The sequence below is a fragment of the Eurosta solidaginis genome, chromosome 4 (genome assembly GCF_040869045.1).
Source record: "Eurosta solidaginis isolate ZX-2024a chromosome 4, ASM4086904v1, whole genome shotgun sequence".
Lineage (NCBI taxonomy): Eukaryota > Metazoa > Arthropoda > Insecta > Diptera > Tephritidae > Eurosta > Eurosta solidaginis.
The window spans coordinates 111924363-111939771 of record NC_090322.1 but is presented as its reverse complement, the minus strand read 5'-3'; the positions used below and the strand labels follow the sequence as shown (position 1 = coordinate 111939771).

General features: G+C 38.1%; 2 protein-coding genes across 35 annotated transcripts in view; one reads left to right on the top strand and one right to left on the bottom strand.

Moving 5' to 3' along the window:
* The window catches only part of Nadsyn (NAD synthetase), a 1223365-nt gene that overhangs the window by 759186 nt on the left and 448770 nt on the right, over positions 1–15409 (bottom strand). For 7 of the 9 annotated variants that reach the window (XM_067782501.1, XM_067782503.1, XM_067782511.1 and 4 more), the window contains one exon: positions 2883–3058. The exons of the other annotated variants lie outside the window; for them this stretch is intronic. The gene's annotated coding sequence lies outside the window, so the exon portion shown is untranslated. The remainder of the gene's footprint in view (positions 1–2882; positions 3059–15409) is intronic. 9 annotated transcript variants of the gene reach the window in all.
* Positions 1–15409, top strand: part of Nna1 (Nna1 carboxypeptidase) — a 725779-nt gene that overhangs the window by 307804 nt on the left and 402566 nt on the right. For 24 of the 26 annotated variants that reach the window (XR_010952781.1, XR_010952783.1, XR_010952782.1 and 21 more), the window contains one exon: positions 6050–6118. The exons of the other annotated variants lie outside the window; for them this stretch is intronic. Coding sequence is in view for 20 of the 24 variants with exons in the window: in XM_067782491.1 (XP_067638592.1) it covers positions 6050–6118 (69 nt within the window). In the remaining 4 variants the exon portion in view is untranslated. The remainder of the gene's footprint in view (positions 1–6049; positions 6119–15409) is intronic. 26 annotated transcript variants of the gene reach the window in all.

Below are 15409 nucleotides of genomic sequence, written 5' to 3'. Positions count from 1 at the left end.
CACCTTTCTAGCAGCCTTTTCCAGGTTTATATCGCGCCGAGGATGTCCCAAAAATATATATTCAGACAACGGAACCAACTTTGTTGGAGCATCTAGATCCCTAAAGGCTGAATTTAAGACTTTTATATCTGATTATCGTACTGCACTTCTTTCGAAGTATTTCTATCAAGAACTTTCATGGCATTTCATACCCGCATCAGCTCCTCACATGGGGGGCTTATGGGAGGCTGGCGTGAAGAGCTTTAAAACCCATTTTAGAAAGGTAGCATCTGGACTCAAATATACGTTTGAGGAGTTTTCGACACTTTTATGTCGAATTGTGGCTTGTCTTAACTCAAGACCTCTTAGTCCCGCTTCAAATGACCCATCGAGCTTAGAACCATTGACTCCTGGACATTTTCTTATAGGTGCCCCTCTGTTATCTCCCCCGGAGATTGAGGTTAGCGAGAATCCAGCATCAGTGATTAACCGATGGCAAAAGATGAAAGCATTACATCATTCATTCTGTCAACGATGGAAGAACGAATACTTTACGGAGCTGCAAAAGAGGACTAAGTGGAAGCGACAGCAACCGGACATGAAAGCGGATGATCTCGTCGTGATCCGTGAAGATAACGTGCCTCCAAACGAATGGCGACTTGGCCGAGTCGTCGATATACATCACGGTGCGGACAATCACGTCCGAGTAGTGAAGGTTCGGACCGAGAAGAGACTAGTCACTCGACCAATCGTGAAACTGGTCCGACTACCAACGAACGAATCCGGAAATTAATTGACAAAACACCTCGCCTCCACGCTCATCACCCACCCGTCGCCTACTTTCTAATTCATTATTTTCTTGATTAAAACGACTTCTCTTCATTACAGAATGTCTCGTTTTGTCGCAGCACGCAACAGGTCGGAGCAAGTTTCGCATTCCTTCCCGATTTCATGCCGCCTATGCAACAGCCACCATGGTATACGGCTATGCCCGCAATATCGTGCTAAGTCACCAGAGGAGAGGTTGAGGATGGTACTCATCCACAAGTACTGCCCCAACTGTTTGTCGCCATTCCATCGCATGGAAACGTGCTCTAGCACGGCACGTTGCCATTTTTGTGGTGAGAAACACCACACCACCCTACATATCGAGGCCGTGGCAAACGGTCGACCGACGATAACGCTGCAGTCTCGCTGCCGCAACGTAGACGATGATTCTGACGACACTTTGTCAATTCACGTCACTGAGGAGACAAAATCGTGGGCTCAACAGGTTGAGGAAGAGGAGTTGGAGCAAAGTGAGGTAGTTGGCGTTCTTCTAATAGACGGCAGTGGCGCGGCATTAAATACTTTTCGCCCGCTGCTCCAACACGAAAGGCGGTCGCGCGACTTGACATTAAATACTTGCCAATCGCCGATACCACGAAGCCTTACAGGTAGAGACTTTCGTACACCAGTTCATCAGCGTTTGGGAAGCTCAGCATCTCGTCCTGCTCCGCAGAAAAATTGGCGACAGGGCGGCTCGGCATCAAATACTTTCCGACCGTCCAAACGTCGCAATGATCACAGAGCTCCTAATGCAAGCAAACCGTATACGCGGAAAGAGCCTAATCGAGCCAACGAGATCAAATCGGTCACCATCCAACGCGCAACACCGAAAGGATTTCGAGCGGGGAGAGTAGCCTCAATGGCATCTACACCAATTTTGACCACCCTCGAGCCGATAGCACCGACCGCCATAGTCAAAATTGAGTCCGGTGGCCGACTTCACCTTGTGCGGGCACTCATTGACCCGTGTTCTCCGAATACGACTATCGACAAAGAGCTAGCACGAGAAATTCAACTGGATCGTGCAGGGGGTGGCCACAGTAAAAGTCGTCACATAATCTTTCGTGGAAAACATGGCGTAACCGAGCAGATCTCGACACTGGCGACGGTAGTTGAAGGGTATGCGAAAATAAGTCCACGAACAAATCTGGACACAAAGATTGCTACGCCATTGCAATTCATGCGATTAGCAGATCCAAAATTTTATGTTTCGTCGCCTATTCGGCTCGTAATCGGCGCAGACGTGTACGCCAAAATCATGGTGAGCGGTACACCAACTTCATCGATAGGAAGCCTGCTATTGCAACCGACCATATTCGGTTAGGTCATTTCCGGCTCCACGGCAGGCTAGCAGCAGCAACATCTTTCATTTTTTATTCATTTTAAATTTGGTATTTAAATTTCAAATACTTAAATATGTACAAATTTTAGTTGACTAGTTTCGTAAGTCAAGTTTGCTGTTTTCAAATCTTCAAATTTTCAAATGGTTAAATTCTAATTTATGCAAATGTTCATTTCATAACTTCGTATGGTAGATTTTTCCTTTTTTCAATTTAATGTTAATTTCATAATTTCAATTCAAACGTTGAACCGGCTGGTGTTGGCATTTCGAATATTGCCCATGGCAAGGGGGCGGGCATGTTTAGGCCAGTGGCCTAATTAATTTCCTACCGGGTAGCCGCCCTCGACTTAACTATTTTTTCGTTTGTGAGCAAGCAACAGCTGACTTCCAATTGTCCTCTTGATCCAGCATTTTCTTTCGTTAAGAGAGAGAATTCGGGGTTCGGTGGCGATTTGGAAGTTGCCGTCGGCTCTGATTTAGTTTGCCTGCCAACAAGTCACCAGCTGTTCCTGCGTTTGTCAAAATTTTAAATCGTTTGGATAATCACAATGTTTTGTGTAAGTTCCTAAATTCCTTTCATTGTGATAATATACATATATAAAAGAAATAAAGACTGATTTTTAATTATTATACATATTCCTATGCATAAATACTAATTATCTTGTTTTTATTTCTTTTCGCAAAACACAATTGGTTTCATTCCCGCCGATTGTGTTCAATCACAATTGCATACCTTTAGGAGCATCTCAGATAAGATATCTGCATGTGTTTGTGCATCTCTTCTCCGCGGTGTGTACGTACATAGGTGTAGACAAAATTATTAAATTATTGATGTGCATTCACGTCACTGCTTACCATAGGCATAGAGATGGCAGTACCCCTTAGTGTTTTAACAACCTCACACATAATCTAAATGAAAAGAAATAATATGGCAAAATCTTCAATATTATCCTTAATAAATAAATGAATGTAAATTTAATTTTTCAATAAATGAATTAATATTTATTTTTAAAAACATTTTTTTAATTACATAAATAAAAATCTGTATCTAACTAGAAAACTTCCCTATTTATTTTAAAGCTGTGACATTCATATACATCAAAGATAAATATTTACAAATTCTATTATTTAATTTCTTAAAAATAAGTGGACTTATTCCTTTTCACAAACAAAAAAGTCATTTTATTAATTTTGAAAGTGGTTTAAGTCCATTTTAGGTTCTGAAATACAGCTTATTTTTATAGTAAAGTTTACAAAACATATTACGTTATATATTCTAACATGTTTAAGGTAACAAAGCCATAAAAAAAATTAATACTACTTAACAATATTTTGAAACAAATCAAACACAAACCCTTAAACATCTAAATATAAAAAAAAATGGACTTAACCCACTTTCAAAATAAACGACTCATATATTGACGCTGTTAAACTTTGGAAGGAAAGAAAGATAGCCTCAGGTTTCTCAACACGTTGTGTTGTGTTTGCCAAATTGAACCAGTCTGATGAATCTTATCGTCTTAATACCATCGCCGCGATTTTAAACCTAATTTGAATGTTTTCACACAGAAAAAGGATATTTATGTTTATTCTATTTCCAAATTAACACTTTAATATTGATGATTTAACAAATATTTAATGGGCACATTAAAGAATATACATTGCAACGCAATAACTTATAAATACAATTAATACAGTATTTACATAACAAAAAATTCAAAATTCGTTACATTGCAGATAAACACCGGAACATTTGTTTTTTTGTTTTTACAAATTATAAATACATATGTACATACATACATACATTTTATGTATAAATTACATTATAAAACCCTGCCAGCAGTTTTCTGATAATTTTATCGTCTATCGCCAAGAAGTAACTAATTCGATACATTTTGCAGTTAATAAGGCGATAGAAATTCATTTGACAAACAAAACTTATAATTTAACGGAATTTTTTCTACAAGAATATATTTAGTCGATAGAGATCTGTAACGCTTTGAATTTTCCTTTTTTCAATTATTTTGAGAACTTTTGCAGTTTGCTTTCGAAGTTTCCTTCTATTCAATAGCTATATTAATGAGATTATGCTAATTTTGCGATATTTTCTCATCGTCGGTTCAGTACCAGATCTAGGTTTTTCATTTAAATTTTTTAATATTTTTTCACAATATTTTTAATAATAAATTTATAAACCAAATTAAATAAATAGAAAATGAAATATAATTCCGTGATCTGGCATTGAACCGACACTTTTGCACGGTAGTTGAAGACCTAAGCCTCTGTGCCACTGATGTACACAAGAAGTTGTTGTCAAATTCGCAATATAACATTGACATGGTTAGAACAGAAAGAAGATATGAAAACACAATGTAAATAGAACGTGTCCCGTTAGGTTATTCCCCATCATTTTACTTTATGCTTATAGTCATACTTACATATATATGTTGCGTAATTATGTTTATACGCGTCAGACCTTTACTTTATGATTTAATTAAAATTTTTGTGATTTTGTGTTCGAGTTTCTTTGATATTTCCTCAAAAAAGGTTTGGGGATTTAGCCCCAAAAAAAGTGCGGGGATTTTGTGTTGGGGATTTTGGTTATGGGATTTGGGGATTATGTATTAATTTTTTTTTTTACCTGGGGATTCTGTGTTTGGGGATTTTTTTTTGGGATTTAGGGGCACTCCCGTAGCGCCAATGGTTCATACCACTGGAAGTCAGAATGATTCTGGCTAAATCATACTTAATACCGACGTTGTTTTCAAGTTGTGACGCAACCAGTAGGCGTAAATTAAATGTAGCTTTAAATAGTATTGCAAGATATATATTTGGCATATGACGATTTGACAGAATATCTCATTATTCCAAACTCATTTTTGGTGTTACCTTCGAGAATCTTTTAAACTGCAAAACTTTAATATACCTTCATAGGATAATATACACACGACAACCGGATTATCTTCACCGAAAACTAAACTTCTTCAAGTCAGAAAGAGGAAACCGTATTATTCAAATAGAACATGACACTGCTTTTTCAGATCAACATATCTATATTAACGCCATACGAATTTGGAATCGATTACCCCCTTATTTACAATTCGTCAGCAACGCAATGCAATTTAAAAAGTTAATATATGAGTATTTTAAATAACACTATTATATTTTTAACTTTTAAAATCTTAAACTTGTAATTCCATATTGTCTGATTTTATATTGTATACTAACATTAATTTATGTTTCTATGTTAGTTTTAGTTTTTGATATAATCATTTTTAATATGACTATAATACTATTCAGTGCTTTTATATAAGATGAAATCTTTGTACTTAATTATAAACAAATAAATGAAATGAAAAATAATATGTAGCATGTGACGTTACTGCCTTGAAATACGCACTCACAATTCAAGTCTTGAGTGGGTCCTCCATGCTGTGGTCAGCAAAACTTATAAATTGCGTATTCTGCAATTTTCCTGATTAATACTAAAAAAAAAGTTTCGCAGAACAGAGTAGAACACGATTAAATGATAAATGCTCACAATAAAAAATATAAAAATTTATTATTTTCGATGTACATAGTTCTGTTATATGATGTATAATGTTCCATTTATTTCATGTTACAAAATTTCGAAAGTATTGACGAATGAAATCCGTAATTAAAGAAAATCAAGAGAAACACTTTATTGTCATACGATAGGTCGTGCCAGTTGATACGGCCTACGTTAATCAATTCTTGAGGTATTAGCTCCTGGTTTTCAAATGATTGTATAAAATATTTCGTTGACTACCCTAAGAACTGTTGAGCAATGAAGAAAATTGACTTTACGATTGATCTAATCGCACTGCTTGCTACTCTAAAATCTAGGCTTTACTGCAAACTATATTTTTTTCTTTTCAGGACTACGAGCATATGGGACGAGCTTTCTGCGAAACGTTACTGGATTATGGTGATGACACACCTAATAAAGTAAAGAAATTAAATAAGCTTATTAAGCAAGTTAAGAAAATTAGAAAACGGGAGAAACGAGAAAAGAAAGCATTGAAATTGAATAAAATGGCGGAACAGGGATGTATAATTGATCAGAAACTTAACGTTAAGTGTACGGGAAAGAGTGCTTCATAAAAGAGCGAGGAGTGCTTCATATATTATGTCAAAAGAGGTTGCCTCGAAACTAGGGATAACAGGAACTAGATTTCGCTTTTTTGATTATATATACTAATTTCATTCAAAACAAATCACTGTTAGTCTTGAATATATGACTAATACACAATTCATATAAAAAGGGAAATATATCATCATCCACAAATATGGATACTATACTGTATAAAAACTGGTAATCCTGTCTCATCAATAAATATTGATATGGTATCCGTGTTCTATTGATAATACAGGCCGACTGGGGTAGCGTGATTCTTATTTGAATTAATAATGTATTTGTATAGTTTCGAGATGATACCAAACAAAATTTGTTTTTTTTTTTTTTTTTTTATATAGAGTAATTTTTCCTTAATAAGCATAAAACCAAGGTTTTACCTATATTTTAAATTAATATGTCCCTTTAGCCATTATAAGCTATTAAAAAGGCAAATGCTACGTTTTGATGCGACCAGTATGTAATGTGTCCATACAAATAGGAATAAATGAAATCGTTGCAACAATTACAAAACCTCCAGATTAACCTTGGTAGTTGGGTGATTAATACCTTAGTAAAAAAGTAGTTTAGATCTATACTTTATTTGGAAACTAGTGTAAAAGACCTACATGATGGTTTAAAGTCAACCTAGTCGTTGCATTTTTTAAATTCGCTAATCGAAATTTCGATAGATATCTACAAGTGGAAGGGGTCTACATTAAAAGGTTTTTTCAAAGCATGTTAATGTTGCGTTTTGGTGTGCACCTCGACTTTTGTAATTAAAAATGTTTTCAAATCAAAGATATGTATTTTCCAAAATACTTTTTATTTATTTGATTCTTCAGCCGAATCAAAGATACCTTTTTATTTTTTTATTTGATTATATTCATATGTTTTTGGGTACCTTTGATAGGGATGTTTTGTCTTACACACACCGGAGTTATCCGAAAACGTCGGTTGTTGTTGTTGTAGGTACTTGCATCCTACCCCCATTCTGGGTGACACCTGGTAACGTTTCGGATGCGAATTCGAGCGGCGACCTTTTCCTCCTACCTCTAATCTGATCTCCCTTCTACACCCAGCTCCCATCGGAGCTGTTTTCTAGCCAAAGACCGATCATATGCGCCTCATCCTTTCTTTTATCGAATATGGGGGATCTAGAGAGGGCAACTCGATAAAACCCGAAATTTCGAGTGTAAGCCGAACTATGCTCATTAATCCGTTCGTTATATGCAGATATGTAATACTCCTATATTGCTAATATAAATATATAAATTGTAAATAAAAACACAATATGGCGGGGTGTTAGGGCGTATGAATATCTTTAATGTAGGGAAAATCGTGCTTGCAGTTCAATATAAAAAACTGAAGATTTTTTGCATAGTACAAAAAAGGCGTATTTTTTTTTTTTTTTTTGAAAATCGATAACGTCGCAAAATTTCAGGCGTAACAGAATTAATGCTCATCGGATGAATGGCAGTGCGTTAGTTTGTCTTATTACGACGGCCTCAAAAAACCTTAAGCCCTCTGGATGTAATTAGTCGTAATGGGATATTGAGAGTTATTTTCCAGCTGACATACTTTCCCCTATACCCGGTGGAATCTCAATCAGAAATCTGGCCTGAGGATAAACAGAGGGTTCTCGCTTATCCAAGCTTTGGAGCATGATCGGCTCGTAAGCGCCTAAAGCTAATTTTGGTAAGGGGGATCGGCTATGACGAGGCCAGAGAGCTCGCTAAGGAAATTAATGTCCAGTGGTTCGATCCGGTGGGTTCAGACAAATGTCTAATAGGACACCAATATATACACTCTCACCATCATACCCGCTTTCATCTAGATATCTCAAAACCAGAGGGACTAGTTTGCATTCGGACAGAAAAAGCTAATTAGATCGTCGTTCTGATTATTTCCATATACTTACCTTTTCTTCCATTTGCAGGCAAGGTATAAAAAGTATCCTTGATTTGGTTGAAGAATCAAATCAAAAAGTATCTTTGATTTGGCTGAAGAATCAAATAACAAATAAATAGCATCTTTGATTTTAAGGTGGACTTTAATTCAAAAAGGAATTACAATCACGCAACCCTGAGGGCCACAATCTTTAGAAGCCGAAATGAACCAATACTTTTCTAAAGGCCTTCGGTACGCTGAATCTGGATCCGGTGTAAGAACTTTAAAATTAGCTCTGAGTTTCGAGAGTTTTGCACCTGAAAATTCTCGGATCGGATTTTCAGCTATACATATTCGCTACGTGGTTTCGTTAAAGAACTTGTTGCGGTCACCCTGTCCACCTTAATATAAATTTTCATTGCTCGAGTGCAAACGTGCGCTCGCCTTGCGAACGCATCCCGTTCAGCTTTGTTGTCTTCACCCAACAAATCCAAACATAAATCCAGTCACTCACCTGACACGCAAACGACCTTACACTCTCTCCATCATATTGCCATCAATTTTTATGCCTTGGCGCTCGTAATGATATTGCTTAGATGTAAGTAATAACAATGATTTTTGCCCGGTTTAATTCGATGAAATTCGGCACCGCATTGATGGTATATTATTTTTCTATTGAACCTTGTGATGTGGGAAACATTGTTAATTGACTTTTTAATTATGTTGCAATTTCAATCACGACTGATTGTGAAGAAGGCCATGCACAAAATGACAAGTCGTTGACAGCTGATCGGGATGCGTTCGCAAGGCGTGCGCCCGGTTGCACTCGCGCGATGAAAATTTATATTAAGGTGGGCAGGGTTACCGCAAAAAAACTTTTTATTACAAAACTACATAAAATTTGAAAGTCCAACAATTTTTCATGGTTGTGGTTTTATTTTCGAAGCCTCCCTTTATTTTGTGAAACATGTCTAAATAAAAATAGACACCTGCTTTGAAACATTTATATATGTCTGTTAAAAATCAAAATTTAGCTTGCGGGACAGCAAAGAATCTCCGGATTTCGTAATTTTAGTGAGTTGTAATTTCAACGCAACTAATAATATTTGAAAAAGCCAGAAACTACATTTGGTAGTACTTGTCTCAAGGTTTGTTAAAATAATTTTCTTCTCCCAAATGTAGTCGGTGCCACGCCCATTTTCCAAAATTTTTGTAAATTTATATTTCTTAATGTAAAGTCAACCCACGCCATAAATGGGCGTGGTTATAGTTCGATTTCGCCCATTTTCCATACAAATATATTCTGCGCTCAGATAAGCCTGTATACCAAATTTCGTAAAGACGGACGGACGGACAAACAAGGCTAAATCAATATTTTTTTCGATGCTGATAATTTTTTATATAAAATTCTATACCTATCTCGATTCCTTTATGATATTACCGCCGTTATCCAATCAAAGTTATAATACCAATTACGCGTTGGTATATAATTAAATGTACGCTTTTGTTTTCTAAAACATTGTTTATTCATAGAAATTTACTCTCGTTTGCTTATAGTACCCGTAATTTACATTTTCCGGGTAAGCGTATTTTTCCTGATAAAATTCTTTTCATTTTATAGATTGATAGTTTTTGAGTAAATTTTAAATAAAGTATGAACAAATTCTGAGTTTAATGATATTTCCAGCGAAATATCACCATACCAGTGTTGTTAAAGTATGCATTCACCCCGGAATGCAATCCATGCATTCCCATTCCTGGACCAACATTTTTTGATTACAACCTTTATTTCTTTTTTTGGAATAATGAATACATTTTTTATACCTTTCATGAACATGAAATGGTATATTAAGTTTGGTCCGATGTTTGTAACGTTGAGAAATATAGAAGATAGACTCACCATTAAGTATACCGAATTGATCAGGGCGACGAACTGAGTTGATATAGCCATGTCCGTCTGTCTGTTTGAACGCAAACTAGTCCCTCAAATTTTGAGATATCTCAATGAAATTTGGCACAATGATGTATTTTTTAATTATATTAGACATTTGTCGGATCCGGCAGGATCGGACCACTATAACATATATCTCCCATACAACCGATCGTTCAGATAAGACGATTTTGGTCATTCCTGTCGCAATTTAGAAAGTATAAACGTGAAACTTGGTGATATATATTCTAATATATCATAGAAGATATCCTGAAAAAATCACTTTGATCGGAGCTATATATAGTATATATCCCATACAACCGATCGTTCAGATAGAAAGATTTTTGGCAATTGCTCCCTTAATTTCCAATATAAAAACGTTAAAGTTGGTTATGTTTATTCTAATATATCATAGAAGATTTCCTGAAAAAATTGCTTTGATCGGAGCTATATATAATATATATCCCATACAACCGATCATTCAGATAGAAAGATTTTTGGCCATTTCTCCCTTAGTTTCCAATATAAAAACGTGAAACTTCGTAATAGATATTCTAATATATCATAGAAGATTTCCTGTAAAAATCATTTCGATCGGAGCTATATATAATATATATCCCATACAACCGATCATTCAGATTAGGGGGTTTTTTGCCATTTTTTATTTTATATTTATCTTAAAAATCATTTAGGTATGTACATCTGCTCACTAATATTTCTTATCTTATACATCCGATTATTTATTGTTCAGCCCCATTCATGAAAGGTCTTCGGCACAGCCGAAGAGAGTCCCGTCCTTACTTGTTTATTATTTCTTTTTGTTAGTCCGGACTAATTATTCCGCTTTGCATTCCTCATGTGGAATATGTAATTAACTTTAAAAGCTTTGTTGTTAAAGCTTGGTTTCCTCGGAAAACAATGCCTCAATATTACAAACGCTAAATAGTGGCCTATATATTAACCGTCATCTGCGGCGTTACGAACGATCTATGCCGAACTTTTTATGCTCATTTGGCACGTCTTTGAAGGTTTTTCAATTTTTTTTGTTTTTCTAATTTTTTTTTTAGCATTTTAAAGGCAAAATAATTTTTTGTTTTGAAATATTTGTTAAAATGTTCACCGCTTTGAGTATAGCGGTGAGAAAAAACGTAGTAGTTATATCACTAATAATATTACTAGTTATATTATTAATTATCAGACCAATTATAAATATTCTCGAGGAATTTGTTCTCGCGGATTTTTTTATTCCCGCGTAAAAATTCCTCCAATTCTTTTCTCCTAGGGAGAAGAATAAATGGGGAATAGGAATTTCGAATTTCCGAAGCTGTTTTGTCGATTGAAATTTCGTTGGGCATTTCTTATTTTGTTTAAAAAATTTTGAAGTTTAATTATTGTTGCCAATTTGTTTGAAATTAAGAAATAAGGTATAAACAATGCACATTATTGCATTTCATGTGGTATTCACTTAAATGAGTAATGAATTGGTGCCACAGCAACATCAACAGAGGAGCATAAGAAGAAAACCGGCGGGATAACACAAATCCGCCGGAGTTGCCTGCATTCATTCTGCAAAGCAATTTTCTGGCGGCCAAGTCGAGTTGAGTTCCCCTTTCGCCATATGCCAAAATCTACTTAAGCCTTCTTAAAAAATCCTTGCCCAATCTGGATGGCTGCATCAAATATGCGAAGATCTCTTCCGTTGCTTATGATATACTTTTCGACTTAAAGAATATTGTGGTTGTTGTTGTTGTTGTATTAACAGTGAGAATATTGTGGTAGAATGTAAATACATATTTTAGCACAAATTTGTACAAATAAGTGTTCTTTCTTAAATAACCAATTTCTTTTAACTATTTTGATGCATTCCCTTTAATTTAACTAGTGAGAAAACTCCTATGAAATGGCAGAGAAATCTTCCTCTCCTCGCACTCCCTACTTTTCTCACATAACCGGTTTCCGCTTTTTCGAACATTGTTCAGAATAGGAGGAAAGGGAGAAGTGAAAAAACTCAAAGTAATTTTTATTTAGAATACGAGGAACGGGAGAAGGGAAAAAACTCGAACGGAATTTTCGTTTAGAATTGGGCTGTATATTACTAGTAGGCGTTAATTTTTCATTATATAGATTAAAAGTACATAACCGTTTTTCATGGTTTGAAAAAGAAAATTTTATATTTATAAAATCTTATATCTGATTAAATATAATTAGAATTCATTTATTAATTTCTTTAAGTAATTTTTTGTATACGATTTTTATGAATTGTTTTTTCTTTGTTTTTAGCTTTATCAAAAATCTTTACATTAACACCGTCTACCTCAGTCACTTTGTATGGACCTTTATATACATTTTTGTGTTTATCATGGGGCTCTTTTTGAACTAGTACCATATCATTTTTATTTACATTTACTGGGCGAGTATCTCTATCGTACAATTTTTTATTTCTTTATGTTTTTCAATAAGTTCTTTTGCTAAAATATGAGAATTTGCATTCTGTATTTTACTTCGCTAGCATAATTTTCAATGTTGTAAATTGGATCAATTTTTCCTTTTGATAACTCATTTGGCAAAGTAGCTTTTCTACCGAATACTCACTAGGGTAGGCACCTTGTCGTTGGTGTGAGGGCTTAGCCGAACTCCATAGCGCCCGAATATGAGGCGGAGCTGTTTAGGACTGACATCTACGCCGCTTCGCCTCATAGGAGGGCGGCGGGATGTCGGTGACCAAGAACTGCCAACCCCCTAATCCAGGGGTGTTATGCGGACCGTGCCTATTGGACGATTTGCAGCCAGGGGATAAATTCGGCTGTATTCGAACGGAGCCTTCCCGACACCGGGCCATCTCGGGAAGTATTTATGGCCTTACCGCAGTAAGGGGCGCTGCTGTGGCGGACGGTTCTTTCCCCGTATATAATACTGGACCGCTGAGCCCGCCTTGTCGGGCAGGTGGTCGTACGACCAAGATGAACAACTCATTACCTGAACGTAATAAGGAGGATGTAAAGAGGAGGACTGAGTCGCAATCCAGGGACGACAAATACGAATTAAGCGATGCGTCGGACTCGGGGAGCGAGAGTAGTGCTGATTCAATGAACTCCGTGTTGGAGAAGCACACAAATGAAAACGGAGTAGAAGAGTGGAGAAGGGTACGGAGCAGAGGAAGTAAAAGAGCTCTCTCGCAGTACCGTGCAGCACTAAGAATTGTACAACGCTTGGGAGCAGTGGTCGACCCAACAGAAGTGGAGATCAAGCGCTTGGAATGGGCCCATGAAGCGGTAGAAGTAGGTCGAAGGCAGTTCAAAAGGTTTGCTGCGAGAAACCCTCGGTTCTGCAACCGGTACGAGGAGGAAGAAGCGTCGAATGGCAGAATGAAGAGGCACCGTTCGGCAGAAGGCGACAAGCCTGCTTTCAAGAGGCAGAAAGGACCCAGTCCTAGAGCCGCGAGGCAGGGCAGTCGCATAGACAAGACATGTAGGCCCAAAGCTGTAAGACAGATGGGTTCCAATAGCGAGGTAGCAACTACCTCGAAAGCTGCCAGTCAGAGGGAAGTTCCAACTACGGAAGTAGGAGATAAGCCAAAGGGAGATAACGCTAAGACTCCGGCTTTCTCGGAGGCGCTAAAGGGAGTTAACGCGAAGACTCCGGTGTTCTCGGAGGTTCCAAAGGGAGATAACACTAAGACTCCTGCTTTTCCCGAGAAGATGAGTGATGTGGCAAAGCAGTCACTGACTGTGGCGCTGGTTGATCGTAGCAGTCCGTTCGGACAAATGACTACTGAAAGGTGGAGATCTGTGGAAAGGGAGCTTATTAGCTTAATGCTTAAGATGATGCGGGAACAGCCAAGTAAGCCCCTTCCAACCTTTGATTCGGGGGGATGGTATAATGGTGTGAAGATGATAGCGTGCGACAACATCGCGAGCTTGCGGTGGCTGGAGGAAGTCGTTCCAAACCTCCAAAGGCAAGGCACGAACGCGCGGTTTGAGGTGGTGGATAAAGCGCAAATCCCCACGGTACCAAAAGTTAAGGTATGGATACCATGCGTGATGAAGTCGGAGGATACACTGCGACTTCTGCAGAATCAGAATCCGAACATACCGACACAGGATTGGAAGGTACTTACTGTATCTCGGCCTACCGAGGATGGTCAGTTCTACTTCTTCCAAATAAACAAGCAGGCGGAGGATATTTTGTACACGCAGCTTGGCAAAATGTCCTTTGGCACTGGCAAAATTTACATGCGACTCAGGAAAAGAAGTCCCGAGGATAAAAATCCTAACACGCTGGAAGTGGGCGAAGTCGAAAAGGACCTCAGAAGCCTAAGGGAAAAAAGACAGGTGGAGGTCCCCGACGTCACCACGAACGTGCTAGAAGAGGACCAACCGCTAAATGGTGCTGTGACTCGCACAGAGGAACACACGGCACAACATTCACGAGGGGCTGAAGGGGGCCTCGAATACTCTAAACCAAAAGGGCAAGAGGAGGACGACGACGTCAAGACGAAGGTGCTGGAGGGGGACAAACAGCCCAATGGTGCTGCGAGTCCTACAGATAAACCTCCAACACAGTAAAGTGGCGTCGAGCGAACTCCTCCTAACCCTTGAGGAGGGTTCGTTTGACGTGGCGCTGATCCAGGAGCCGTGGCTCTCATCGGGAGGAAAGGTTTCTGGACTTAGCGCGCGCGGGTTTGGCGTTTACTACGCACAAACGGAAGGACGGGTGCGAGCTGTAGTAATGGTAAGGAAACAGCTACATTCATATATGCTGCCTAATTACACCACCGAGGATCTCGTAGCGGTGGCCGTTGAGCAAAAGAATAAGCAGGCATTTATCCTGGCGTCCTGCTACATGGCCCATGCTGCGGAGGTTCCACCGATGGAGTGCAAAAGGCTAGTACAGGAGGAAGGGCGCAAAGGGCGGTTGGTCATAGGCGCAGATGCAAATGCGCACCACAATGCGTGGGGAGGAGCAGATACGAACGAGAGAGGCGAATCTCTATTTTGTTACATCCTGCAAACCAATTTGCAGATAGCCAACAGGGGAAATGTTCCTACATACATTGGTCCAACATCCAGCAATGTTCTGGATATTTCATTGAGCTCCGAGCGTGATATATCAAGGTATGATTGGATGGTTCTCGATAGACCATCCTTCTCCGACCATGCGTATATAAGCTTCAGCATCCCACTAAAGAGGGTAGAGAAGGGAGGAACCTTTAGAAACCCTAGGGCAACGAATTGGACTAAATTCCAGAAACATGTAGAAACGAAACTGGGACAACCCAAAGAGGTTGCTAATGTAGAGGAACTGG